The sequence below is a fragment of the Prunus persica genome, chromosome G8, assembly GCF_000346465.2.
Source record: "Prunus persica cultivar Lovell chromosome G8, Prunus_persica_NCBIv2, whole genome shotgun sequence".
NCBI classification, from domain to species: domain Eukaryota; kingdom Viridiplantae; phylum Streptophyta; class Magnoliopsida; order Rosales; family Rosaceae; genus Prunus; species Prunus persica.
Genome location: NC_034016.1, coordinates 3,406,021 through 3,433,675, shown reverse-complemented (window position 1 = coordinate 3,433,675; position 27,655 = coordinate 3,406,021). Strand labels below are relative to the sequence as shown.

General features: G+C 35.6%; 1 protein-coding gene and 1 long non-coding RNA gene across 6 annotated transcripts; both read left to right on the top strand.

Moving 5' to 3' along the window:
- LOC109946289 lies at positions 14,114 to 16,883 on the top strand. 2 transcript variants are annotated; one of them, XR_002269481.1, is made up of 5 exons: positions 14,114 to 14,341; positions 14,656 to 14,734; positions 15,852 to 15,977; positions 16,481 to 16,724; positions 16,824 to 16,883. It is a non-coding gene; the product is annotated as an uncharacterized LOC109946289 (long non-coding RNA). The 2 variants fall into 2 exon arrangements; XR_002269482.1 differs by lacking the exon at positions 15,852 to 15,977 and having other exon boundaries at positions 14,118 to 14,341.
- Positions 16,977 to 19,797, top strand: LOC109946288. Of its 4 annotated transcripts, XR_002269479.1 has the most exons (4): positions 16,977 to 17,067; positions 17,172 to 17,248; positions 17,388 to 17,473; positions 17,702 to 17,957. XR_002269479.1 is itself a non-coding variant. In XM_020553681.1 (2 exons), exon 2 carries the CDS (start codon positions 19,064 to 19,066, stop codon positions 19,550 to 19,552), a length of 489 nt encoding a protein of 162 aa, XP_020409270.1. In that variant the 5' UTR covers positions 16,977 to 17,067; positions 17,702 to 19,063; the 3' UTR covers positions 19,553 to 19,797. The 4 variants fall into 4 exon arrangements, 1 of the variants encoding a protein (XP_020409270.1); XR_002269480.1 differs by lacking the exon at positions 17,172 to 17,248; XR_002269478.1 differs by lacking the exon at positions 16,977 to 17,067 and having other exon boundaries at positions 17,074 to 17,248.

Sequence of the window (27,655 nt, the reverse complement as noted above, 5' to 3'; positions counted from 1 at the left end):
CAAACACAAAACAAGGATCACATAATGACCAATTAAGGACCACACCAGGACCAGCACAGAGTAAAAAAATACACGAAAAAATTAAAAAAAAAACTCCAACAACACACAAGGACCACACAATGAACACACAAGGACCACACAATGGCCATACTAGGACCACCACATAGTCAAAAAGTAAACCAAAAAAACAAAAAAAACTCCAACAACAGATTAAGAAAATCGAGTGAGAAAGGGTCCACTTACATATGAGTTGATAACCTCCAAATTCTCTAAGCACCACCATTTTCGCACTTTCTAGCCTTAAAGTCTAACTCCAAACAGTGATTTCTTCTCCAAATTCTCCCAAAATTCGAACCCCACCTCAGATTTTGATAAGCCCTAGCCTTCTTCTCCAAATTTCCCCTTCTCACCCAAATACCCCATTTCCCATTTTCTGAAACTAAAAAACCCTTATTCTCCAATGTTAAGGATTGAAACGAAGTGGGGCCCAAAGCACGTAATGGAACATCTATAATACTGACGGAATGGGTAACGTGAGACCGTTTTTAAAAGTTTGGGGGGTATTTTGAGATGTTTCAAAGCCCAAGTGGTAATCTGAGACAAGTTTGAAAGCACAAGGGGTATGTACATAAATAAGCCTATTATCTTTGGGTGGCACACTTCTTGGCATGCAGATTGAGTTAGTTTTCACAACACACAAGCCTACATAGGAAGTCATTGATCAAAGTTAATAAAATGACATTAAACCAATTTGACCAAGTAAAAATATAAATGCATAAGATTATTTAATTACTCATTATAATTGCTGTAATAACCCAAAACAAAAATTCTTAGTTAATTAGTAATTTATTTGGAGAAAAGACAATTTTGCCCTCGGAATATTTTATTAAGAAAAAGGTGACTTTTTGATCAAAAAGGAATTGGACAATCCCACTTACACCGTTGCGTAGAGCACGGTGAAATGAGTTCGTAGACACGTAGTGGGCCCGAATCGGAGTGGTAACGAGAGAGTTATGGTCAAAAGAGTCTCAGTGGCACAACTATAAATGTTTCAAAGTTGGATTTATAAAAACCAGCTCAGCCTTCTCTCTCCTCGCGCCGACCTCCCTCCCTCTCCTGCGTCCGTCCCTTCTCTCCTTCGTATCTCCGGCCACCGACCACAGCTGTGGACGGGGCCGGTACCAAAACGACCGGGACGACGTCCTCTTCCTTTCCCGACCATTCCCCGCCGGCGACGTGACCTGTGCTGGCCGGAAAATGCAGAAAACTGCCGGGAGGTCACTGAAACTTCAACGCCGTCGATCTCCCTCCTCCGGCCACCATTTCCGTCGACCCATGTATGGATCTTGAACCTCTCGAGCTGTTCTAGCTGCCTGTTAGGTAGGATTAGATCGATTCGTAGTGTAGCTATTGGATTTTTGAGCTTGAAGTTTCAGCCAATTTTCGGCCTCCGTTTTCGGCCACTTCCGGCCACTTTTTGGGGTAGGTCCAAGAACAAAAGTGGCTCCAAATATGGTGTTTTACCTAGGGTAGGAGTTTGGAGCCGTGGTTTGAAGTTTTTCTAGCAAGGCGTAATCGCTTTAGACACTCATCGCTGCCGGCGCGTGCTGCGGCGCGTGGGTGAGGGTAGTGCAGTGGCACTGTGTCTTGTTGTGATTCTCAGGTCGTCACGAGCGCGTGGGATTTCGCGGATCTCGATTTGGATGCCGTTTGAGCCCCGAACGAAGTTTCCATATTGTGCGATTTTCGGGTTCAATACTGCTGAACCGTTGGATCTCGCTCAATTTCGGATATGTTGTTCCAGATAATTTCAGAATTGTGTAGGATTGACGGATTGTGAATCGGAGTCCCGGATACTCCGAAATCCCGAACCCTGGGGCTAAGGTTTGGAAATTTTATGATTTGACGATTGTGGTCAATTCGATCGTCAGTTTCAGACCAAACTTGCAGGATATGGTTCCGTAAATGTGAGGAACTTAAAAGAACTCTCAGATTGGCAATTGGAGGTCGTGGACCCCACGGGGTTCCGTATCGACCAATATGAAAGTTTATCGCTTAGTGAAGTCTCGAGTCTTTTCAGACAGTTCTAAACATCCGAAATACCTAAGTGGGCAGAAAAAGGATTTTAAAGTTAGTGCACGCACTTCTAGAAGTCGGGGGTCAGGGTTTTACTTAAAAACTTACACCGAGCAGTTTTATTAATTCAATATTCCTGATGGTTTACCCAGGCATCCGGGACCAGGCAGACCCGCAGAAGAGACCTACAGGAGGTCTAGCTAGCTCGGACCAGGAGTGAGTGGACTTTTCTTTTATAAATGATTTATATAAAGGAATTTCATTATTTGATATTGAATAAGTTTTTATTCATTGTGATTTCTCTAGCACGCTTGTGAAATTATATCTTATTTATACGCTGCTTAGTTAATTATGCTAAAGTGATATAAAAAGCAGAATTTGAGATTTATTCCAGAGGAAATAGCAGCTTAGTTTCGGATTTGTCAAATTACAGTTAATTATCAGACTTTTCTAAAATAGTTTATTTTAAAACCACCATGTACCCAATTATGGTTATTACCCTCAGTTATATCGATGTCTACGGAGATCCAGTTTACTCTCAGTTTTGTCAGTGCACTTGACATTTGCCTCACGAGTTTCGGGGACGCTCGGACCGTGAGTACCAGGATTTGCAGCTCGGTTTGACTTGGTGTCGCCGAGGTCTGCCAGGATTTGCAGCTCGGTTGACTTGGTGTCGCCGAGGTCTGCCAGAATTGCGGATCAGGCTGACTACGGTCCCCTGAATCCTGCCAGTTGCGGCTCGAGTTGACTTTGTGTCATCGAGACCTGCCAGCGGATCAGGCTGACTGCGGTCCCCTGAATCCTGCCAAGATTTGCAGCTCGGATAAACTGTGTGTCGCCGAGACCTACCAGGGGAATTGACGGAATTACAGGGGTACATCCGAGTGGTAGTTTTGATTGATTGCAGTGCTTTGATTCAAGTTTTAAGTACATTGCTTTTATGCAGGTTTGATTTCAGTGTTTTTATGCAAGTTTTGGATTTCAGTACTTTCATGAAAATTTCATCTTGCATACGAGTGTATATATTTCTTTAAATATATAAATACCTTGATTTCAGCATGTGAATGCCATGAGTTTAGTATACTTCAATTGCAGAGTATATATTCAGTTCACTTAACTATTTTTACAATGGGGGTTAGTATATTCTTAGATATTTTATGAACCTTTATTTTTGTCCACTCACATTTTCAAATGTTTTGCGCCCCCAGGCTGTAGCGTGCACAGGAACTATTAGAAATGCTCTGATATATTGCCCTAGATTGAGATTGGAACTATTGGCATGTATATTGAAGTACTGGCAGTTGGTTGTGTGGATATTTTTGCTCGTTTTAACAGGTGTAAGTTTTGGGATTGAGCAAATTACAGGGGAGACTCTGCCGAATTTTCGGCAAGAGTCAAGGTTAGAATTTCAATTAGAAGGGCAAATAAGTCAATTGTGCCCGACATTCGCCAAGTGTCGGACACGCACAGGGTTCGACTCGAATTCCAAAGCGGAATTTGGTTCGGGTCCTGTCAATTGCTTCGAAAGATAAATGTTAAGGGAAATAAACATGTATTATTATAATATTATCACACCCCCCAACTAGCCTATTTCTAGTCTCTAGCAATTCAAGCATAAATAAAATCTAGCTCCAACTAAAAAAATGAAATAAATAAATAGAAACAAACAAAACAACTAAGCCACTTTTGCAGGGATTTCGATTGCACTTAGTGTATGCAACAAGCCTTTAAACTCCTAAGTTGCCCTAGTAGACGAGTATAGTCTCGTGAGGGTTTTCAGGGATGATACCCACAAACATCTGAAATTTTAAATAACTCTCCTGCCAAATCATCATCAATAATGTCAAGGCTCAAAAACCAAGATTCTCAATTCATAAACAAATTTAAAAGAGCAAACACAAATCCAAAACTTTAAGTTCTTCCAGTCTGAAGTCAAAGTCATTTATCATCACTAATAAACTTTTCATTTGCTTTCTTTGGTGTAAAGTCAACTAACACAGTTGAGAAGACAAAAATCCAATCTTAATCACACCTGTGCAATGTTTAGCTCCATTAAGCTTTCTAATTAACCCATATAGCAAGTGTCAAGCCAATGAATCTCAAATACAAGGGCTTTAAGGCATTAGGTGTTGAAACACCCCGATGAGCTTAATAACTCGAGTTAAAAAGGCTACAAAGCTAAACAAGTCACACATGCAATTTTTATTTTATTTTAAGAACTTCATGGTTTGACCCGAACACTCATTGTTGATTAGGCAAGAGGCCCGGTTAGTAAATGAAAGTTCTCGTTTTTTTTTTTTTTCATAAAGAAAACAAAGATAAATACAATCAATCTCAAACTCTATCTTCTCAAGCGTATTAGTGTGAGTGAATTTATCAAAGCCTAGCACATAAATCATTCATTAAGTAGAAATAAATTAAAGACTAAAGAGTGGATTAGTTATTGTATCGCTCAAGTGTTCTCAATTTTAAATTCATGCATGAATATCAAATCTCAATTTAATGCAAATATATTTTGATGACAACAAGCGTAGAGTTTTTTATTTTATTTTATTTTTAATTTTTTAAATTTTGGGAGAAAATTTTGGAAACAAACTGCGATAACTAATTCCACTACCCCCAACTTGAATGAAACATTGTCCTCAATGTGAGCATGCATAATACATTAAAGAAAGACAAATAATTATAATTGAGCAAAAATAGAAGGATTAGGAAAGAGATCACCTGAAAAGAAAAACAGAAAGTCTTCAAAATATATACTACAGCTTGTTAGAATCCATAAAACATAAATAAATAAATAACACAAATAAATACCAAATACTAAACTAAAGATAGTCTGAAAATTCAATCTTGATAAACAGGATTCTCCAATTGAATCGTATCATCCTGCAAAATAAAATTCTCCAAAAATGGTTTAAGACGTTGACCATTAACTTTAAAAACATTACCATTTTTTGGATCCTCAATCCCCATTGCTCCAAAAGGAAAAACTCTTGTAACCACAAATAGACCTGTCCATCTGGAACGAAGTTTACCAGGAAAAATATGCAGTCTCGAATTATATAAGAGAACTTTCTGTGATGGTTCAAAGTTTTTCCTCAAAATATTTCTATCATGAAAAACCTTCATTTTCTCTTTGTAAATTTGAGAGTTTTCATAAGCATCATTCCTCAATTCTGCCAACTCATTCAACTGAAGCTTTCTATTCGAACTTGCATCATTTAAACCAAAATTAAACATTTTAATTGCCCAATATGCCTTATGTTCAAGTTCAACTGGTAAGTGACAAGCCTTACCATAGACAGGTCTGTATGGTGACATCCCTATGGGAGATTTATATGTTGTACGGTATGCTCATAAAGCATCAGTTAATATCAAAGACCAATCTTTACGGTTAGGACTCACAGTTTTTTCCAAAATTTGTTTTATCTCCCGATTAGCAAGTTCAACTTGACCACTTGTTTGTGGGTGATATGGGGTAGTGACTTTATGAGTGACACCATATTTTTTCATTAAAGCCTCAAAAGGTTTATTACAAAAGTGTTTCCCCCCATCACTTATAATAGCTCGAGGAGTTCCAAATCTTGCGAAAATGTTTTCTTTTAAAAACCTCAAAACAGTTTTATGATCATTATGTCGACAAGGAACAAACTCTACCCATTTGGAAACATAATCAATACCAACCAAGATATAAAGATATCCAAAAGAAATGGAAAATAGTCCCATAAAATCAATGAACCAACAATCAAATATTTCAATTACCAAAATTGAGTTCAAAGGCATCATAATTCTACAGGTAATTGCCCCCAACTTTTGACAATGATCACAAGTTCGACAAAAATAATTAGTGTCTTTAAAAAGCATAGGCCAATAAAATCCACACTGCAAAGTTTTTGCAGTGGTTTTCTTTACAGAAAAATGACCGCCACATGCTTTATTATGACAAAAAGAAATTACTGCATGGATTTCATTATCAGGTACACACCTCTTAATGACTTGATTAGGGCAATATTTAAACAGATAGGGGTCATCCCAAAAGAAATTTTTAACCTCTGTAAGAAATTTCCTCTTGTCTTGAGTAGTCCAAACAGATGGAATCTTACCTGTAGCAAGAAAATTAACAATGTTAGCAAATCAAGGTAATTCCGAAATAGCAAATAATTTCTCATCTGGAAAAGAATCATTAATTGGCAATGTTCCAATGGAATCCTCAAAACTCAATCTAGACAAATGATCAGCCACTACATTTTCTACTTCCTTTTTGTCTTTGATTGTGATGTCAAATTCTTGAAGTAATAGGATCCATCTAATCAGTCGAGCTTTAGCATTTTCTTTTCAAAAAGGTAATCGGCCTCTTGCCTAATTAGTAGTGAGTGTTCGCGTCAAACCATAGAGTTTTGGTATAAATTTGTGTTGTGACTAGGTAAGTTTCGTAGCCTTTTTAACTCGAGTTAGTAAGCCCTTGGGGGTGTTCTACACCAAATGCCTTAAAACATTTGGTTTGAAAGTCATTAGCCTAAAACTCGCTACATGGATTGATTAGAAAGCTTAATGAAATTAAACAATACTTGTATATAGAAAAAAAAAATGTATATTTGTATATAGAAAAATGATGCCTGGGTTTGTTATTTGCAATGAAATTTGAACAATACTTGAAATAATGAAGTTAGTACGATTGAAATTTATTTTGGTCTTTCAACTGTGTTGGTTCATATTACACCAAAGGAAACAAATGAAAAATTTACTAAATGGTTATAAGTGCCTTTGACTTTAAGTTGGGATGAGTTCTTAAAAATGTGTTTGCTCTTTTAAAAACTGTCCGTGAATATCAAATCTTAATTTATATACAAAGAATTCTAATTGATGATAAAATAACTTAACCTCAAATTTTTATTTATTTATTTATTTTAAATTAAAAGTATCTAAAATTTGTACACCCAACCACAAACCTAAATCAAACATTGTCCCCAATATTTCAAAATTAAATCCTAACACAAATAAAAGAACTTCTCAATCCTACCACAAACCTAAATCAAACACTGTCCTTACTGTTTCAAAATTAAAGCATGACAAATGTAAGAAATAAGAAAGGGTAAGAAAAAGAAACTTATTACCTGAAAATTGCTTTTCCAATTTCACCTTGAAATTATTCCAATCATGAAGCACAAAATATAATATATGGAGATGCAAAAGGGAAATAAGAAAAGAACACAAGAGTAAAAAAAATAAAAAAATAAAAAAAACTTAAAACACACAAATGAATGAAGGAAAAGCACAAAACCAACACAACAATCAAATAAAAACAATAAAAGAGAACAAACAAAACAAAAGCTAAAACAAAAACAGTAAATTACTCAGAAAACAAAAACACAGCTTACGTAATTTGAAACCTAACCCTCTTTGAAGCCCAAAGCCCACAATTTCGAAACCCAAACCACGGTGAAATCTAACCCATAATGAATTCTAAAGCCCACACATTTTACCTTTTATTATTATTTTTAAATGATTTTTTTTTTAATTTAAGACAAAATGTGAATTGGAAGAGCAAAGAGCGGGATTTCTGAAACGTAGGCCCCAATGTCGTCTCCTAGTAAGTCACATGCAATAAAGCAGGAGCGACGTGTTGACACATACACTATGCCAAATTTTACTTTACACAACACCACATAGGCATCGACAAATCTAAAAACCGATGCTCTTAATATTTTAGACATCGATTTTATAATTAATAAGAGTAAAAGGGTATAAAGACATCGGCACAAATTGTTGACATTTCTTAACGATACCGTTGATTATACTTTAGCATCTATGATATATTATACTGATGCGTAAAATGATTTTCAAGTGTTGTAAAAGAATAAAAGAATAAACATGTGGAGCCCACTAACTATTCATTACTGTTCATTACTGTTCATTTGACGGCTTTGATAGAGTTTGTCTGTCACGGGTGAATAGTGATTACTGTTCATTTGGCGGCTTTGATAGAGTTTGTCTGTCACGGGTGAACAGTGATGAATAGTGATTATTTCAGCCTATAAATAAGAAGAGAAACGAGAAGAAAAAAGAGAAGAAAAAAGAGAAGGAAGAAAGAGGAAAGAGAGAGCAGAGAGAAATTCTCCTAGAGAGAAAATTCAGTGAGCCACATATATTGTAAACACTAAACTTGTAGCCCTATTATTTTACATAGTGGAAAAGTTACTGCTGCTGCTCTCCGAGGACGTAGGCATAGCCGAACCTCGTTAAATGCTGTGTCTCATCTACTTTACGTGCAGCTCTGAATTATCGCACATATCCCAGGTTATTTTATAACACGTTATCAGCACGAGAAGCTCTCAGGTATAATTTTTGTGCTGCACTATTATTTATAATACTAACCATTATGTTGATGTAAAGAAGAAAAGCCAACGTATCTAGCTTTCCACTAATATATCAGTATAATATATATATATATATTATATATATATGAAAAGTTGATGGTAATATAATATACTATATTTATCTGCTTTTCTATTACTAACCATTAACAAAAATGGACCCTTGGTAATACTAAACATATTATCAGTGGGAGACCGTTACTAATACTAACACTTTCCTTATCTTGTTCAGTGGTGGTTTTTATTCCCACATTTTTTTATTTACTGTATGGTGTAGGTTTATTACCCATACAACAGTATTTATTTAAAAGGGTGGTGCGGGTTTATCGCCCACGCCTTTGCTTTTATTTAAATGTATGGAGCAGAATTAGTGCCCATATAAGCACGTTTACTTTACCGCATATTTAATTTTATTTAAGATATGGTGCGGGATTAACGTCCATACAGCAAGCTATTTAATTTATTTAAAGTATGGTGCGGGTTTATCGTCCATACCAGTAATTTATTTATCAGCAATTTATTTTATGGATTAATTGTGCTGTATGATGAGTTTTTACAGTGTGCAGATCAGGACCAGAAGTTCCTTGATCCTCATCATACAATTACATCAGGACTTGAAGATCCTTGATGATGATATTGATATGAGAGCTGGCAGTCTCTCCGGTACTATACTTGTAAACATGTGATTGGACTTAAAGATCCTTGATCCCTGACATGTGAATAAGGACCTGGGGTTCCTTAATGATGTAATAGTACCGTATTGGTTCATAGTGCCGTACACATGGATGATAACTGTACTAGCAGATGTACTGTACACATGAATAGATATGTATTCATGACTTGATAAACAGTACTATTCACATGAATAGTGACGTATGCATAAATATGAGCCATGGATGATAACTGTACTGGCAGATGTACTGTACACATGAATAGATATGTATTCATGACTTAATGAACAGTACTATTCACATGAATAGTGACGTATGCATAAACATTAACCATTTTGGATAAACCGTCACTATATACAAAAGGGAACCTGCAGTTCCTTAAACTCATGGATGAGAAATTAAATGAGATGCCAGAAGTTCCTCAAAATATGGACAATTATGTAAGGGCTTGAAGTCCCAGAATATGTACAGAAAATTGTAAAAATGTCCATACCATGAGAATATGTGACTTTGGCCTGAAGTTCAAAATTTAAGAGTATTGAGAACTTGAAGTTCCAACAATTAAATGGACAACCCTTGAGGTATTATTGCAAATTGTGGTACACCACATATTTCTTTGGCATAAGAAGATGATGAATTTAATAAAGTTCGATTCTGTTATAATCGACACCTCAAGGAAGAAATATATTTTGTGAATTCCGGTTGTTAAGAATACACTGTGAAATGGATAATATCAATATAAACCTCAAATAATGAATTGAGGCTCCCCACATATTTTATTATACCTGGGCCGGAAGCCCATGAATCCAAATATATGAGAGATCCTGAACTTGAAGTTGTGGGTATATAGTAGTTAATGCTCTTCACTACTATATTGCGATATTATCGTGGCTTTTACTCAATTCATATTTCATGTCCATTTGAAAAGGGCAAATAAATTCTGAGTTTGTGCCCAGGCCAAAAGTTCCGGGCTACCATGCAATTTGGGAGAGACAATGTGGTTATTTGAACCTATAAGGCACAAGGTTCCAAACCGTCATTTTGAAAAGACGTAAAAACCACAGGTGCAAGTTTAAGAATGTGCGCAATTATTATTACAGAAACATACAACAGATAGATTTTTTCCACCTGCAATGAAGGTGCAGGCCCTGTAAAATCTATAAAATTACATTATGTTCTGGAAGCCTCTGAAGGAAGAGGACGGCGCCTCTTAAGCTTAGCCATGAGCTTCTCGTGGTCTCCCAAAATTCTTTCATTGGAGACCTGCAGCATGTCTAGCCTTCTCAGTGTATCAACTGAGTATGAACTCACCAGTTTCAACAAGGAATTATTCTCTCCTTTAAGTTTCTCAACCTCCTGTTGAGACTCATGAAGCATTCTTTGGAGAGACGAATTTTCAGTTGTCAGCTTCTCAACCTCGTTTGCTCTAACACGCAAACGATCAGCCATGTTAGAAACAGAAACAGCACTCTGAATGCTAAAAGCCATTGAGTCATCAATAGCCTCTTCCTCAGACCTCCCTGTTAACAGCATTTCATCCATTGGAGTAATGAAATTCCTAGCTACTATGACAGCAGTAGCATCATTCATCATCACAGAATCATTAACTGTGAGATGACGATTTTGGGATACAAAGGATGGACGCCAAACTTTGGCGTCACTGTTTGCTGTTGGAGCATCATTTAAATTGAAATAATTTGGGCAGGAAGAAGAGGAAGCCATTTTTTAGAAGGTTTCGAAGAAAGTCTTAGGAAAACTAAAGTTTCAGAAAATGAAGAAATTTGAGTTGAAACGCAGTTGCTCCAATCAAGTTTTACAAAGGCCATATCTATAGGAGGAAATATGGCTACTGTTTTTCAGGACCCCAATATCTTCTCGAATCCCCATATTATCTTTTTCTTTCCTAGAGTCCAAAACTTCACGTGGCCTCTAATAATGCCTGTCGGCACTTTCGGCGTTTTCAAGCATTATTTTCAAAGCCGATCTTGCTTTACGGATTTCACTGAGCTACTTTTTCAAAAGCATCCCGAGAATCTCGCACTTTTTCAACAGCATCCCGAGAATCTCGCAATTTTCCTATGGTTAATTTGAAATTCACCGGTTCTACCTATTCATTGTATTTGTGTATAAATGTGTTACTAACGAAATTTTCTTTGCAGAAGACATCCAGTTTATTCCATACCTAGTGATGCGATATCTACTTGTTTTTCTTATCAGTAAGTACTCAATATGCCCGAGAAGCAAGACTATCTCTGATCATACATTCAGGAAGCAAGACTATCCCTAATCATGTTTCCGCTACATTAGGGAACTGTGAAGGTGACCTTATGCTCCAATCTCCTGAGGTCTTTCTAGACTAGGAGAAATGAGAGCTTGTTGTTTGCTCCCACCAGCTTCCTTCCTTGATTGTTTACCTTACCTTGCAATCAATATCACAATCTTTTTGCATTTTTTTTCTCTTTTTATAACTCTCTGTTCATAAGAGATTTTATTTCTTTAGAATGAACATTTGAAGAATGAATCCATGCAGTGATCCTAACTCTGAGAGTTATTTGTTTTTGACAGAGAAAAGAATTGTGATTTTTGCTCTTGCAGGATATAACAAGATCATCAAGCGATACTTTATATTTACTGGGCCGATATGAGCTTGAATGATACTTGAGAAAAGTTTCTCCCACCTAAGGATGTAAGCAATTCTTGTGTTATTTTATGCTTATATACCTATTTGATATTTTATCTTGAAAGGTAACCAAATTGGGAGATAAGTCCATTCCAAAAGAATGGCTTGTATGTATCCATGAATTATTAACGCAAATTTTACAGATTGCAAGTTGGATACATTGATAATACACTGCACAGATTAAAGTCTCATAAGAACAGAATATGGGTATAGCAGTGATCAATATGATGCACGCCTGTTGCGTAGCAAATGATGTGGATTGAAGTCCCGAAAGGACAATCCTTTGACATGTCAATATTGATATTATGCACGCCCAATGCGTAGCAAATTATATGGGTTAAAGTCCCATAATATGGGTTAAAGTCCCATAAATTAATTGACATGTATGTATTAATCGCCTGTTGTGTAGCAAATGATGTGGATTGAAGTCCCGAAAGGACAATCCTTTGACATGTCAATATTGATATTATGCACGCCTAATGTGTAGCAAATTATATGGGTTAAAGTCCCATAAATTAATTGACATGTATGTATTAATCTGTGGCATGCCTGCAGCATGACAGATATATGGGTTCTAAATGTTCCAACTCCCTAAATGGAGATTATCCACGCCTGCTATAAAATAACGCTCCATTGGAGGTTATAATCTACATTCTCACATAATAAAAGGCCCCTGCAGTGGCTTGGGTACCCAAAAGCAAAGAAATGCTTATAATTGATGCATACGCATGCACATGAGAATGGTGGGATCATAAATTGATGAATGACAAATTTTTGATTTTGGAGTAGCTACTCAAATCATCAATGGGCTGTGTTGATTGGAACCACGTTCAATTATTAAATGTCGACAATATCATTGGCCAAAATGGAATGAGGCAATTCCATTATAGATGAGAATAAACGTGAAAGAACAAACCCACAGTACGAACCCTAAAAGATGTTAATATTAAAAGTTATACTTGAGTGTTCGGAATAAAAAGGGTTATTAATTGCACAGAGCATATCACCTGAAGTGATTCCCTAAAGATGTATAAATAGCTGGGTTAAAGCTATATAATGTGTCATAGAGTTTAATGCCTTTAAACAAAATCCTTGAAAGGATTGAAATTGCATGAAGCAAGTCTGTGGACATGTGCCTGAAGCACAAAATCTGTACTCAATGTTAATGTACATAAATTGCCTCAGGGAGTATATTGATTATAATGTGTTTGCAACACATTAAAGCTTCTCAAGAATTCCAGAAATATTTGTCTCGACTTCAAGATCGAGCATTATGCCAACGAGATACTTGCTTATACTAAGAAAGTATTGAAGCATTTTTATGAGGATTATCTGTTGGGCACTTTAAGGATTTTCCGGAAGTATGTTGGACCGGACATCATATTTTCCAGATAAGGCTCAACTTCATCACCATCATTTTGGGATGATGTGAGGTATATTTGATGCTATTTCCGCATAACACCATGTATGGGCATATTCTTTCAAGTGAACTTATAAATAGCCCAAGCGTTATTAGATATGCGGACTCTGCAAATTTCTATGATTTACATATAGCTCACTGGAAATATATTTACTATATGAATTGTTGGTGGCTACATCATCCACTCACTCCGAAAGATTCTCAATCCAAAAGATAGTCATGAAGACATCAGGGGGAGATATTAATCAGGGGGAGCATCCAGAAGTATGCTATACAGATTGTTGTACTCTTCTTTCCATCAGTTCTCTACCTTACTAGGTTTTCTCCAAGCAAGTCTTTAATGATACAACCGACATATCATTAGTGGTCTCCAAGGGGGAGTGTTGTAAAAGAATAAAAGAATAAACATGTGGAGCCCACTAACTATTCATTACTGTTCATTTGGCGGCTTTGATAGAGTTTGTCTGTCACGGGTGAACAGTGATGAATAGTGATTATTTCAGCCTATAAATAAGAAGAGAAATGAGAAGAAAAAAGAGAAGAAAAAAGAGAAGGAAGAAAGAGGAAAGAGAGAGCAGAGAGAAATTCTCCTAGAGAGAAAATTCAGTGAGCCACATATATTGTAAACACTAAACTTGTAGCCTTATTATTTTACATAGTGGAAAAGTTACTGCTGCTGCTCTCCGAGGACGTAGGCATAGCCGAACCTCGTTAAATGCTGTGTCTCATCTACTTTACGTGCAGCTCTGAATTATCGCACATATCCCAGGTTATTTTATAACATCAAGAAATTTGTTTTAAGTGGAACATTTTAGCACCCATGCCAAAACCATGGTTGACCGCTACAGTGATTTTTGTGACAAAAAATTTTCACTCCCTCGCAAATATTTCAGATTCCCTCTGGTATTTTTTTGCCAAAACTTAAAACTCTTTCATCCCTCTCTCTCTTCTCTCTTGCGATACCTACTCTGCTCCCTCACAAATTTCAGACTTTCCCTCAAAAAATTTCAGACTTTCCCCCAAAAATTTCAGTCTCCCTTACAAAAAATTTACCCTACATGCCCTCAATTGCAATCGAACTCCAAACTCTATCTTCTCTCTCTCCTATCTCCTCCATCTGGTATGTTCTCAGTCGCTCTTTTTCATTGTGGTTATCATTTATTCTTTTGCTTTTGATCTTGTTTCCTTTTAGGAATCTGAGTTTGATTTCAGTTTTAGCAAAAGTTTTCAAATCGTAGCAATGTATAGGTTGGGGTTTCGAAAACTGATAGATGGATGGGTGGGTTAGGGTTTCTAAAATTGAGAGACGGAGGGGTGTAAGGGGTGTGATAGCTATGAAATTATGCTAAAATTATGTGATGAGCTTGATGTGATTTCGATTTTGGGTTGTGATTCCCAAAAGCTTGATGCCTAACTTCCTAATTGGTGTTGCAGATGTTTCGATTTTGAGAAACGACCTTGAGCTAGTGAGATCCTATTCTAAAAGCAACTTTTGAGACCATGAACTCCTCAGGTAAGAATTCTTGGATCTCTGGCTGCTTGGTTTTCATCTTCATGCTGCCTTTTTCTTTAGTCTTATTGGTGAGCTTATGCTCTCTGACTGTTTGATTCTTGTACTAATTATTGCAAATTTTTTATCTACTGCTTTGTGTGGTATGTGCAACCATATTTTGTCTATTTAATATATTAAGCCATTTAATTCACATGCCTATATTTATCCCTTTACTATTTTGAGTCAAATTCCAAAGTGGAATCGAAAGGGTAAAAAATTTATTGAAGTTGGATTTTTATATTTGATGTATTTTCATCTGGCAGTGGACTTGTTATAATTTAGCTGCAGGTGACTTATTATTTTTATTATGTTTTTCCTGTCAGCTTGGTGAAATCATTTAAACGTACATCTGATTACTGGCCAATTGATATCTTTGTCAATCTCTATTTATCCTCATGTAATTAAATTTGAGTGCTGCTAAACGAATCCTAAAATTAACTGAGTACACCCTATGATCTAAGTACACCCTAATATTTTAATTAAAATGTAAAATTAACTAAGTACCTATAAAACTACCAAAAAAACCTATGATACACCCTAATACTTGTAGCATTATTTTATAGTTGATTTTCAGCTTTATTTTTTTAATAGTGTTTATAAATCTTTGACTTTTCATATGGATTTATGCTTCTACTAAAACTGTTGACACTTTTTTGCAATTCCAATTTCTTGCAATCACCACATCTTTCGTTAAAAACACAATAGGACAAGCAATCTCTTGATTAGGGTTGAATATGGTTAGTAGGGTGTACTTATTAAAATTATATTTGTTACACAATTCCATATATCCTTTTTGGTCATTTTATATTAGGGTAAATCAGTAATTCAATATATACTTTTATAGTAGGGTGTACTCAGTTAATTTTAGGGTTCGTTTAGCAGCACTCTTAAATTTTAATCCTATTAACAGAGTAGAGTAAAAAAAATCCAATTGTGCTCTTATACCCTTTTCACATAAACTTTCATGTGACTTCTCTTGTTATATGAGACTTGTATTTCATTATTTAGTTGCACTTGTTTCTCTGTTTTTGGTTATTAATTTAAAATCCAATTATATACTTGTTGTTTGGATTTGGAGGGAGCATACTTTCATCCCTTTTTCATTCAAAAGAACATCTCTGTTGGTGCCTCCGGTGCTCTTTTTGGGCTTCTTGGAGCAATGGTTTCAGAACTGATTACCAATTGGACTATTTATACCAACAAGGTAAGCAATGCTTTCAAGAAAAGAAAAATGCCGATACTGTTAACCATTATGGTAGAACCAGATTAAATATTTGCTGCTGTTTGCTATCCGTTATGAGACTGTACATTTCAATCTTAGCAGCAAGACTATACATTCATTTAGAGTTCGATTTTATAATATTTCATGTATGTGCTTAATTGTTGTGAGCTTAGAATTTGTGTCATCGTAAGCTACATATCTGTCTTGTGTCTATGGTCAAGCCAACTTACATATAAGGTTAGAACGATGATCTGTATGGCCAAGTAACCAGCCAGTGAATGTGACGCCCTTGTTCGTCTCTCTCTCTCTATTGATCTGTATATCCCCTTTATCGTCTTCTTAATTGTTAATTATTAATCTCTAACTCTCTCTATCTCTCTCTCTGATTCAGTTTTTTTTTTTTCTTCTTAATCTGGAGCAAATCAAAGTTACTCTCTCTATCTATCTCTTTTATTTATTTATTATAATTATTGATGGAAATGCAGGAATCATATATTGTGTGAGTGAGAATGTCAATGTGAAGTTGGTTGGATACAGAAACTTATCCAAAGCCAGAGAAGGCAGAATTTAGTGTTCATTTGTATATCACTCTCAGGGATTGTTTCATAGGTCTCACATACTAGAAGGCTTTTAGTGTTCATTTTTATCTATCACTCTCAGGGATGGCAGAATTAAATTATTTGGCAAAGATAACACTCAAGCTCTGCAGTACCAAGCAAGTTTTTACAGGTTTTGTATAAAATATCATGTATACTTTCTTCAATTTCCAGCTGTTTTTGTTTGTGTGGTAATTTTCATTTAATATTATTTGGTGATATTTGTGTTCAGTTTGTGGAGAACCAAGGCATGCTTGTAAATGTGAATTCCAAGAACCATATTGAGGCAAGTTTGATCCACTATGCTTATAATCTCTCAGATTTTCCCAATTTTTGATGAGTGCATGGCTTAGTTTTTAACAAAAGGAATGTTGTTGTCCTTAGATTTGGGATATAGAAAAGAACCTGTAGGCTGATGTGCATGCTTTTGAAGAAGATATTACTTCTTTCACTGTCATGCAACATAGTCTCTACATGTAAGTTTGTTTCAGCTTCCAATGTTGGGAATTAAGTAGATGAATCGAAATGTGGTTCGTTCGTTTCAAGCAAGTTTATGTATTGGACAAATGTATGATGGTAGGTATGTTAGAGTTTTGAAGCTTGAGCAAGAACATATAGTACAAATAAAGTACACTATACCTTATTCAGCTTCTCATGGTTAGATGCATTCCTCTTCACCTTTTATACTCAGATTTGCTTAACTAAGCTACTGTTGTACTGGCAGGTTGGGAATGCTTTGGATTTATTTTTCGAAATTTTGTTTTGTAATTAACCCATCTATCTTTTGACAATTTAGGACTGTTGGTGGTTCCCCTTCGTTTAGCTAATAATTTGTAATGATGGAGCTGGTTACCCTTATTAGTAGTAATAAATCGGAAGGAGGTGAATGGATATCAAAATTTTCTGATGAGCTAGTTTGTTCAATTTTAATTTTAACAGAAACTTGCCTTTTCTGAGTGTTTCATTGGTATTTTTGTTTTTCTTTAGCTTCTTGTTAAAGATTGTGCATAGCTTCTTGTTAAAGATTTTATATAATTTTTCTTTAGCTTCTTGTTAAAGATTTCTATATAGTTTTTCTTGATCTTATATGGTCTTTTCATTTAATTTCAGCATGCGAGAAGTGGGAAAAAGAAGGCATTTTACATCCAAATGGAATTGGACGAGGTTCGAGATGAATGGGCAAGTCAAGTGCTAGAGTGGATATGAGTTTGAACATTCTCCTTGTTTTGGTAGTATTTTGCTTATTTTTGTATGGATTTTGGTTTACTAGCAGAACTCATAAGTTTGCATATATAGGAATGTTTTTTTATGTTGCAATGACAATACATATGAAATGGATGAGATGCCTCTTATTTTGAGATAGAAACTAAGTGAAATATGATGTGAAACATGGAAATTGCTTACACTTTATTAGTAACAACGATGTCTATTGTGTATAACCACCTCAGTTTTGCTATAACAACTGAAGTTAAAAATTAAAAACAACATCAGCACTCTGGGAACTGCAGCCTAAAATCCCAAGGGTCAATAATATTTGTAGAAAGTCAAACTATTTGTTGGCTTTTCATTTCAGCATAAGCACAAAAAATGAATGCGTAAATCATAATTTGCAACAGCAGTGGTATTTTTTATGAACTGGTAAGTCAGCACACGCTTCAGTATAAAGAAAACCATTGATGCTATAATGAGTATTTAGCATCAGTGCTGATATATTTCCTGATGCTATTAAAGGTTTAGGCATCGGAGGTCAACGCTCTTTTGGCATATGGTTACAACTCACGCATTGGCGATTAAGTGAAGAGTGAAGTCGTAAATCATCTTTAGCGACGGGAAATGTTCGAAGCGTATAACTATATCATATGCATCGATTCTCAATACTTCGGTTCTTGGATACCTTTAGCAACGGGGATTCTTCGAAGTTCATGGTCAATTTTTGCATAGTGATAGAGGCGCTGCAGATCCACAAGCGGAAATTACAGGCGTCATGGAAAGCCGTGAAGACTTTGCTGAACGCGTTTGTTTAGAAGGGTCACGTCGCAACAAAGCATTTGGGGACGGTGGAAAGCCAGAAGTTTGTGGAGCTCGAGGAACGCGGGAAATTTTTTTTGAAAAAAACGTAGAAGCTGCAATGGCTAGGGTTTGTCATAATTGACGTCTATAAAAGGAAATGAAGGGAGAAATTACAACCATGCAGAAAAGAGAAAAGAAAGAAGAAAAGAGAGAGGAAAGAAGAGAAATACAGAAGAGAGAAAAGAGAAAAAGAAAGAAAAAGAAAGCAGAAAGAAAATGTCGTCTTCCTTCCCATGTTCTCTTGATCTCAACCTAGCTCCGCCCATACACACATGGTGGCAAGAAGCTGCACTTGTCTGGATGCCCTACTTTGGTTCCTCACGAGGTCCAGTGACAGTTAATGATTAGTTACTCCTTGACAACGAAGTTGCAATTGGAGTTGCGAGGAGTTTGGTGACTCTCATGGATGTCCGCGTGCTGGGAACGAGGGATGACAACCGGTTAGTGAGAGATGCTATGGCACTGAGCGTGCAAAGTGTGGCATCTATCGGAAGTGTAGGGCATCGCCCCATTGCGAATTCTCATGAGGTGCAAGTTCTAAGAGCTCAATTGACGGCAGAGCAGGATTTGGTTAATGAATATCAGCGTGACATCAAAAGACTGAAAAAGGATAGGGCAAGGAAAGCAGAGGAGTACCGACACCAACTTCAAATATTGCAGGAAGAGAATGAAAAGCTATCAAAGATGGTTAGTGTTTATTCTAAAGACATGCAAAAGCAACTGGAGGCCTTGGAGAACCCAGGAAAGCACAAGCGAGATCACAAGAGGAGTTCAAGAGTGAATGATGTGATCATTAGAGGCTCAAGTGATGAGCCCCAAGTAGCGATGAGTGAAGACCCAAGAGAGGGTATCAAGAGGGCCAAACTAAAGTCTCCTGCTGTGGAAAAATGAAGCTTTGATTTCTTTGCTTTAGAAGGGGCTGGTGTCGTTGATTGTTGTCTTTTTTATTTTATTTTAAATTATTTAAATTTGTAAAAATTTAAATCAATGCAGTTTTTTTTTTAGGGTAAAAATATATATAAATATAAGCTTCCGAAATCTAAACACAAACCTAATTTTAACAATGTCCCAAAAGTTTGAAAATGAGGGTTGGAAAAATGAACACATACAGACTCAACAAAAATTAAGAAATTAAGGAAAACACAAAAAAAAAAAAAATATATATATATATATATATATAGTCCCCTTTTATTGGGGGATCCCTCAAATAATTTTATTTGAGGGACGCTCTTTAGGGTACCCTATAATTTTTTTCCCAATGATTCAAACCATCTATTTTTTAAGTCTTCATTCATAGATCATTCTTACAAAAAATTAGACAAATCGGAACCCATTTTGACATCCAATTGTGTCTTACAAAATCAATGAACATGGTGCGTCAAGAAAATACTAAAATTTCAATAACTCAATTGAGTGGTCAAATGATATCTGATTCAAGTGATTTTTTGTAGAGATGATCTTTGAATGAGTATCTACAAAATAGACGGTTTGGATTAGTGAAATACAATCCGGAGTAGGGCCTACAAGGGGTATCCCTCAAATAAACTTATTTGAGGAATCCCTCAATGAACGCTTTCTGTATATATATATATATAGAGAGAGAGAGAGAGAGAGAGAGATATATATATATATATCGTGAAACAAAACGACCAAGCAATTAACTTTGACAAATAGGGTTGTCAAGAAGTACTTCCCCTACTTCTGGGGATCTCAACTCACAAAATTGTCAAGATATTTTTTAATTATCTGTTAAATTATAAATTTAAACATAACTACTCCTCCTAAGAACTCCCAAAATCACAGTCAGGTTTTTTTTGGGAAGGCTGGAGGAGTCACAATAGTCTCACTTAAAACCTAATCCTTCTTAAACACCAAGGCCCCGTTTGGTTCATGGGAAAGGAGACTTGAGAATGGAAAATCAATTGTTTTCTCATGTTTGGTACGTCTATGTATAGGAAATCGTTGCCTGGCTCATGGGAAAGTAGGGGGAAAAGTGTAGCCATCCTCCCAACTTAGGTTTTGTTTTCCTTCCTCATGGGAAAGTTTGGGAAAATGAACTAACATTAAATTCATATTTTTTATGAGCATTTTATCCCCATTAACAATTTAGAATTACAATATATTATTAAATGCATTCTTTTTTTATTTGATTTAATATGTGTATAATTGAAAATTTATACAAACTTTATTTTCCATTCCTACTCAAAACAAACATGGGAAAGGAAATAAAGTGATATTTCCCGGTTAGTTTCCCAGTATTACCAAATGTGGGAAAGGAATCTTCCATTTCCATTCCTTAGGGAATGACATGGGAAATGATTTCCCCTCAAATTCATTCCATAAACCAAACGGGGCCCAAAAGTGCCTCCTTAAAGAACTTTCCTAAACACCGTAACGTTGAAAGTAACTCACTAGCATCATCAAGAGTTAATTCCTTCCAAGAGTGTCATATCCCAGGATCGGTTCCGCCGTAGCACGATATTGTTCGCTTTGGGCCCCCCTCTCTGCCTGCACGGTTTTGTTTCTGGGAGCTCACGAACAACTTCCCAGTGGGTCACCCATCCTGGGATTGCTCTGGCCCCCAACTCGCTTAACTTCGGAGTTCCTACAACTCCGAAGCCAGTGAGCTCCCAAATGGCCTCGTGCTAGATGGATGCGGGTGTGCACATATAAGGCACATCACATTCTCTCCGTTGGTTGATGTGGGATCTTACAAAGATGGTCCTATGAGTTTTAATCCTAATAATTAATTAAAGACATGAAAAATAAAAATAAATAAACACAAGAATTCATGCAAGAATTTAAAAGGAGAGTTGGAATTTTTGCACCAGGTATCCAAGACGCATCTTTAAGTTCTTATCCACCTTCAAATAAATCCTTATGAAACCTGTAGAAATAAGAAGACACAAAACACAAAATAAAAACAATTACACAAAACACAAAAAGAAAAGAATTAAAATTTGTTGTTGTTGCACTTCTTCCAAATCAAGGGCTCCACCAAAGAAGATTAAATGATAACCTGAAATAAAGAAGAAGATAACAATTAATAATGTAAACAATAGAGAAGAAAAATTATAAAATAATAATAATAATAATAAAAGAATTTTGATTTTTTTAATTTAATTTTTTTTTGAAATTTTTTTTTTTTTACTTTTTTCTAAAAGAAGAAATAATGATGTAAAACATTAGAGAAGATATTTTGAATTTTTTTCGAATTTTTTAATTAATTCTTTTTTTTTATTTGAAGAAGAAAACGTAAAATAACAAAAACCTAAACTATAACTAGTGATAGAATTACATTAATCCGGATTTGATTAGTTTTCCGTTGCACTCCCCGGCAACGGCGCCAAAAACTTGTTTGCCACATGAAGGTGTATGTTTTAAATTTATAAAACTCGCAAGCGCATGAATCGATTGTAGAATAAGCGTGTGTAAGTGCGAGGTCATACCCACAGGGAGTGCGTGAAAAAGATGGAAAACTAATCCAACCCAAGTTAATGCAATTGCTAACCTAGTAGATTCAAAGTTGATTTGTTTGTTGAAAAAGAAAAAGAAATAAAGCATAGAATTGAAAATACAAATAAACTAAAATAGGGAAAAACTAAGGTTTTATATTCCATACCATTATTCCATAAACTCTAATTAATTATCTAACAATTCCTATGGAGTAGCAATCTAGAAATCAATCTACTGCTTTCTCGAGATATATCAATTAAGCATGCATTTTAATGAATCTTATGTAAATTCCTCTTGGTTTAGGTTTTGCCTTCGTTTATAAGGATTAAGGATTTTAGAGATTATACCTACTGTTCATTCTTCATTTTGCAATGTAGTTTAGGTTTTGGGTTTAGTTTTGGTTTCAAAACCTCTAAAAACCAAAAAATCACCAAAGAAAGAGAAAGAGCATCAAATATAACTGTTTTCTGCACTGAAGAAAATGGAAACTGCACTACAGTTTTCAGTTTAGTTTGTAGTTCTTGTTTTGACTTTGCTGATCTTTCCATTTCATGTCAAGTTGATGTATATTTTCTGTTATATTTTGTGTTTTGGATTGCTCATATTATATTTCTAGGATGTTTGATGTTTTGTGTTTTGGATTGCTCCTTTTAAAAGAGGAAGAGCATCAAGTATTTCTGTTTTCTGCATTGTAGTTTCCGTTAATGCAATGCAATGAACCAGAAATTGCATTGCAGTTTCTATTACCTATGTTCTGCCAACTATTTATACTTCTTCCTTGTAGTTTATCTCTACTTGTTCTAATAGTGTTTTCATGCCTTCTTGTTTCAAATAACGAATGGCACAAGAAATGTCACCACAAAAGAATTAACCTCAAAACCAACAAATGCCAAGAATCAAAATAATGGCTCAAAAGAAAAAATCAAAGCCAAACTATAATAGGAAAGCAAAGCACCTGAACTATGTCTACTTTCCGTGCAACGTCAGGAAGAAGAAACTACTCAAGAAAACGCCTTTCTGGAACTTGATTGAGCTGTTTTACAACCAAAGAACTAACATGAATAACATGAATAAGTCGGACCTCGACTTAGTAAAGCTGCTCAAGAAGTTTGATCCAGATACAAAGTCCTTCAAATTCGGCACCAAATCATTCCAGATCACAGACGATGTAGTGATTGAGATTGACTGCCAAAGGGAGGAAAATATGTCAAACTTAGCAATGATAGATACATTGCTACCTTCAGAACAAGGCACTTTGGAAAAAAGTCAAAACCAACAAAAGGCATGGTAGAAGAAGAATTATAAAACATAATTGCCTTGGCCAACCAACCGAAGAAAGAAAAGGCCAAGGCAAAGCAAAAGAAGAAAGCGATAACAGAGGAAAAGCAAAAAAAGAAGCTGAAGGAGAAGAAGAAGACGAAGGGGAAGACAAAAAGGAAAAGGAGGTTGTTGACTACGACAAGGATGTGGTCAGCCTAATCTTGATTCTGCTCTGCATGACATTACTCTTTGCCAACTCTTCATCCACTTTGCACTAGAAAATTGTTGAGCACTATGTGAATCTAGACACACTTTCAAGCTATTCGTGGACAAGAGTTGTTTCAACCTACATAAATAACTCCTTGATCACAAAGGCAAAAGTAAATAAGGGAGGAGAAGCCTCTATAGGAGTTGTTTCAGGTTGCACTATCCCAACATTAGTAAGTAAACAATGGCTTATGCAATGCATTTTGAGTTTTATGCAATGCAGTTTCCATTTATTGTAATGCACTTTCTATTTTATCCAACGCAGTTTCAAACCTAATTCCAATATATCGTGTTTTTAAACTATGCAGTTTCTACTGTGTGAGAGGACAAATATCATACAACCAATCCTTAGCAAGGAGAAAGAAACTCCTGCAATTCTTAAATAGAGTCTTGTGGAACTCCACATAAGATTCAACCAAATAAAGGACTTAAATGACATAAAGGTATGCAATTTATCGCATCTTCTATTATAATGTATCTTGAATGTGAATCCATGCTAAATCATTCTCATTGTACATGGTATTTTCAAAACCTCTAAAAAGCCAAAAAAACACCAGAGAAGAGGGAGACCATGTTGATAAGGTAATTAGAATATGTACACAATGGCTTATGCATTACAGTTTCTATTTTCTGCATTGCAGAAACGAAAACTGCAATGCAGTGTCCGTTTCCTGCAATGCAATTTGCATTTTATCCAATGCTGTTTATAAATCATTCTCATTGTACATGGTATTTTGAAAACATATAAAAAGCGAAAAATTATCAGTGAAAAGGGAGACCCTGTTGACAAGGTAATTAGAATCTCTAAACAGTGAATTATGCATTCCAGTTTCCATTTCTTGCAATGCATTTTTTGTTTTATCCAATGCAGTTTCTAATTAGTTTTCATTCAATTTGTAGAAAAAAGAAAAACGAAGATGATGAAAGAGAACAAAGAGAAGTAGAGGATGTAGCAAAACAAGGAAAACCTGATGATGATGATCAGACTCCAAAATTAAAAGAGAGTAGAGAGAATAAAAGGTTTGAGATTGAAGCTAGAAAAGAACCTGTTGCAATTCAAGACCTCTTGGTGAAGTCCATGACAGCCCAAGTCAACTACCACCAATGCCAAGATCCTAGCTTCATTTGCCCAAAAAGATTAAAACTGTGGAAGGATGAAATAAATAAAGACAGTGAGAAGAAAATGATGGAATTGTGGGATATATTTATCCAAGCAGAAAAGAGATCAAACTCGCTGGAAGAGGAGTTGGCAACACACAAAGAGAAACTAAATGATGAAGAATATGTGACTGCTACTATGACAGTGGAATCTACAATTCATCTTAACGAAATACCAAATCTGAAAAGGAAGATTGCATAATTTCAAGGCAAGGAACCTCATATTGACCCGGAGTCGAGTGACAAGAAAATGAAGATTCAAGAAAAGTACAAGGTAGAAATTGAAAACATGTTCTCGGACCCAACAATCTTTGAAATAGAGCGGGATCTACCAACAACACAGCCAACACAACCAACTGAAGAGAAAGAAGAAGACAAAGAAAGAAGAAGACAAAGAAGAAGAAAAGAAAGAAGAAGAGAAAGAAGAAGTCAAGAAGAAAAAGAAGAAGAGAAGAAGCAACAAGAAGATAAAGAAGAAGATAAGGAGCAACAACAAGAGAAAGAAGAAGAGAAGAAGCAAGATGCTCCAACACCTGATGTTCCTACAAGAATACAAAGGCTGAAGAATAGAGAAAGAAAGAGGCATCAAGCATCTTGCTATGAGTACGAAACAGATAGGCAACCAAAAAGGAGGAGGCAAAAAAGGATAATGAAGAAATACCACAATTCAGGCTTATCTCTTCCGAGGAGCCAATTAAGAAAGCACTAGAATGGGGGAAAATCATATGGAGGTATGCAATTACTGCAGTTCAAGCTTCTTTTTTTTCAGTTTCCTGCAATGCAGTTTTTGTTTTATGCATTGCAGTTTTCATTTTATCCAATGCAGTTTCTAATTAGTTTCCGTTCAATCTGCAGTCAACGCAAGAGGCATCTCAGCCTGATACCACAGATCCACTTCCTAATTCCTCAAAAGGAACAAGCCTTCATGATTTAATACCTCTAGGTCAGCAAAAATCAGATGATGAAGATGAAAGGCCAAAAAAGACACAAAAAAAGCCAATTAAGAAAGCACTAGAATGGGGGAAAAGGAAGGCGTGGCAGAAAATTCCAAAAGAGGACAGGGACAAAATTCAAGAATACTAGTTAAGTACTCAACCTAGGTAATATCCCTATTCCAAAAGAACAGTTATTTCATCTTCTTATTACAATTAGACTAAAACTAATCTTGTGAATTTCATGTATTCAAATCCGCAGTGATAACTTTTGTGCATGACTCTGTGATGAGAAAGTGACAAATAGTGATATCAAAGATATTGTATGGGGCCTAGAAACTCTCATAAAACATAAGTCTAAACTACAAAAACACACACTGCGCTGCAGTTCTTATTTGTGCCTCATATATTAACCATTAACAATTCCATTTTTCTCCAATCAATGTGAAACAGGCTATTGAGGTCTATATACAAATCGAGCAGGAGAAAGTAAGGTCCAAGCAGACAGATAGTCCACAGTACATGTCTACATGAACTTGGGTAAGAATTATTTTCAAAATTCAAAATTGATTAAATAGACATTACACTGCAGTTTTCAAAAAAATATACTAACTGATTGCCATTCAATGCTTGCAATCTTACATGCAAAACTTTGAAGAGCCAGCTTGGCATAAGGTCATGTATGAACCCTTGCTAGAAGAACTCGGGAAAGGCAATGTGCTTGTCTTCCCAATCATTTCAAGCTCCGAGTTTCACTTTACCCTCCTCGCATTTCACAAACTAGAACAAAAGTGGAGACACTACAATCCACTCAGGTCATTGGGAGCAAGAAAACAAGAAAGATGCATTGACATTGCTCATCATATTGTAAGTGGAATAAACCTATCTTAATTTCTCAGCACAAATACAAACACAAACTGCAATGTAGTTTCTGTATTATACCTACTGCCTAATTTCAGACCAAAATTATAATATGCAATGCACTGATTATCCTTTCTTTTTCTTTTTTTCCTTCTTCTTTAAACAGGTTAATATTATAGAAGGGTGGCTAGAATACATGAGACCAAAAGCACAAGCGTTCTTAGAAAGCAGAAAAATACCAAAACTTGTAAAGCAAAGGCAAGAGCCCTCTACACCTGTACCCAAAGAGATGTCCCCAAATGAAGAACTCACTCTTAATTGGATTTTGCAAAGTTCATGTCCGTTTCCATTTGAGGATGACACAGAATGTGCTCAACAAAGTTCATCTTCGTAAGAATTGTTTCTACTCAACTATTCATTACAATTTGAAATCATTCAAAACCAAAAACTAATCTCATATTCATTTGCAAGTTGGATTGTGGTATGTTCATCATGTTTTAAATTGATAAAATAGCACAAGGCAAGGACAACCCATTCCAAAAAAGTGTAGACAAGAATTTCATGAATGAATATCAAGCAAAATACATCACAAAACTCCTACACCACAGAAATTGTCTCATTAATCGTCTCTAGTGATTTGTCTTTTGTTAACTCAAGACAATTTGTATCTTAATTGTTCTAGATGTTTGTAAATATTTCTAGTTATGGGATATGAGAAAAAGTTTGTTATACATCTAAATTGTCACTATAGTTTCTGGTAAAAAACTGCAACAAACGGAAACAACAGTGCAGTTTATGAAAAAGAAATCTGCTCAAAAATTGTGAAAAGAAACCAAAAGCCAAAGCCATGATCAAAGTACTAAAACCTTGTTCAAAACATATTTCAGTAGGTCAGTAGTTGTAGCATTCCAATAGACTTGCAAAAATTATTCTGAAATTGAATTATGAAACAAAAAAATTGCACTGTAGTTTCTGGTAAAAAACTCCAACAAACGGAAACTGCAGTGCAGTTTATTAAAAAACATCTGCTCAAATGTGAAAAGAAACCAAAAGACAAAGC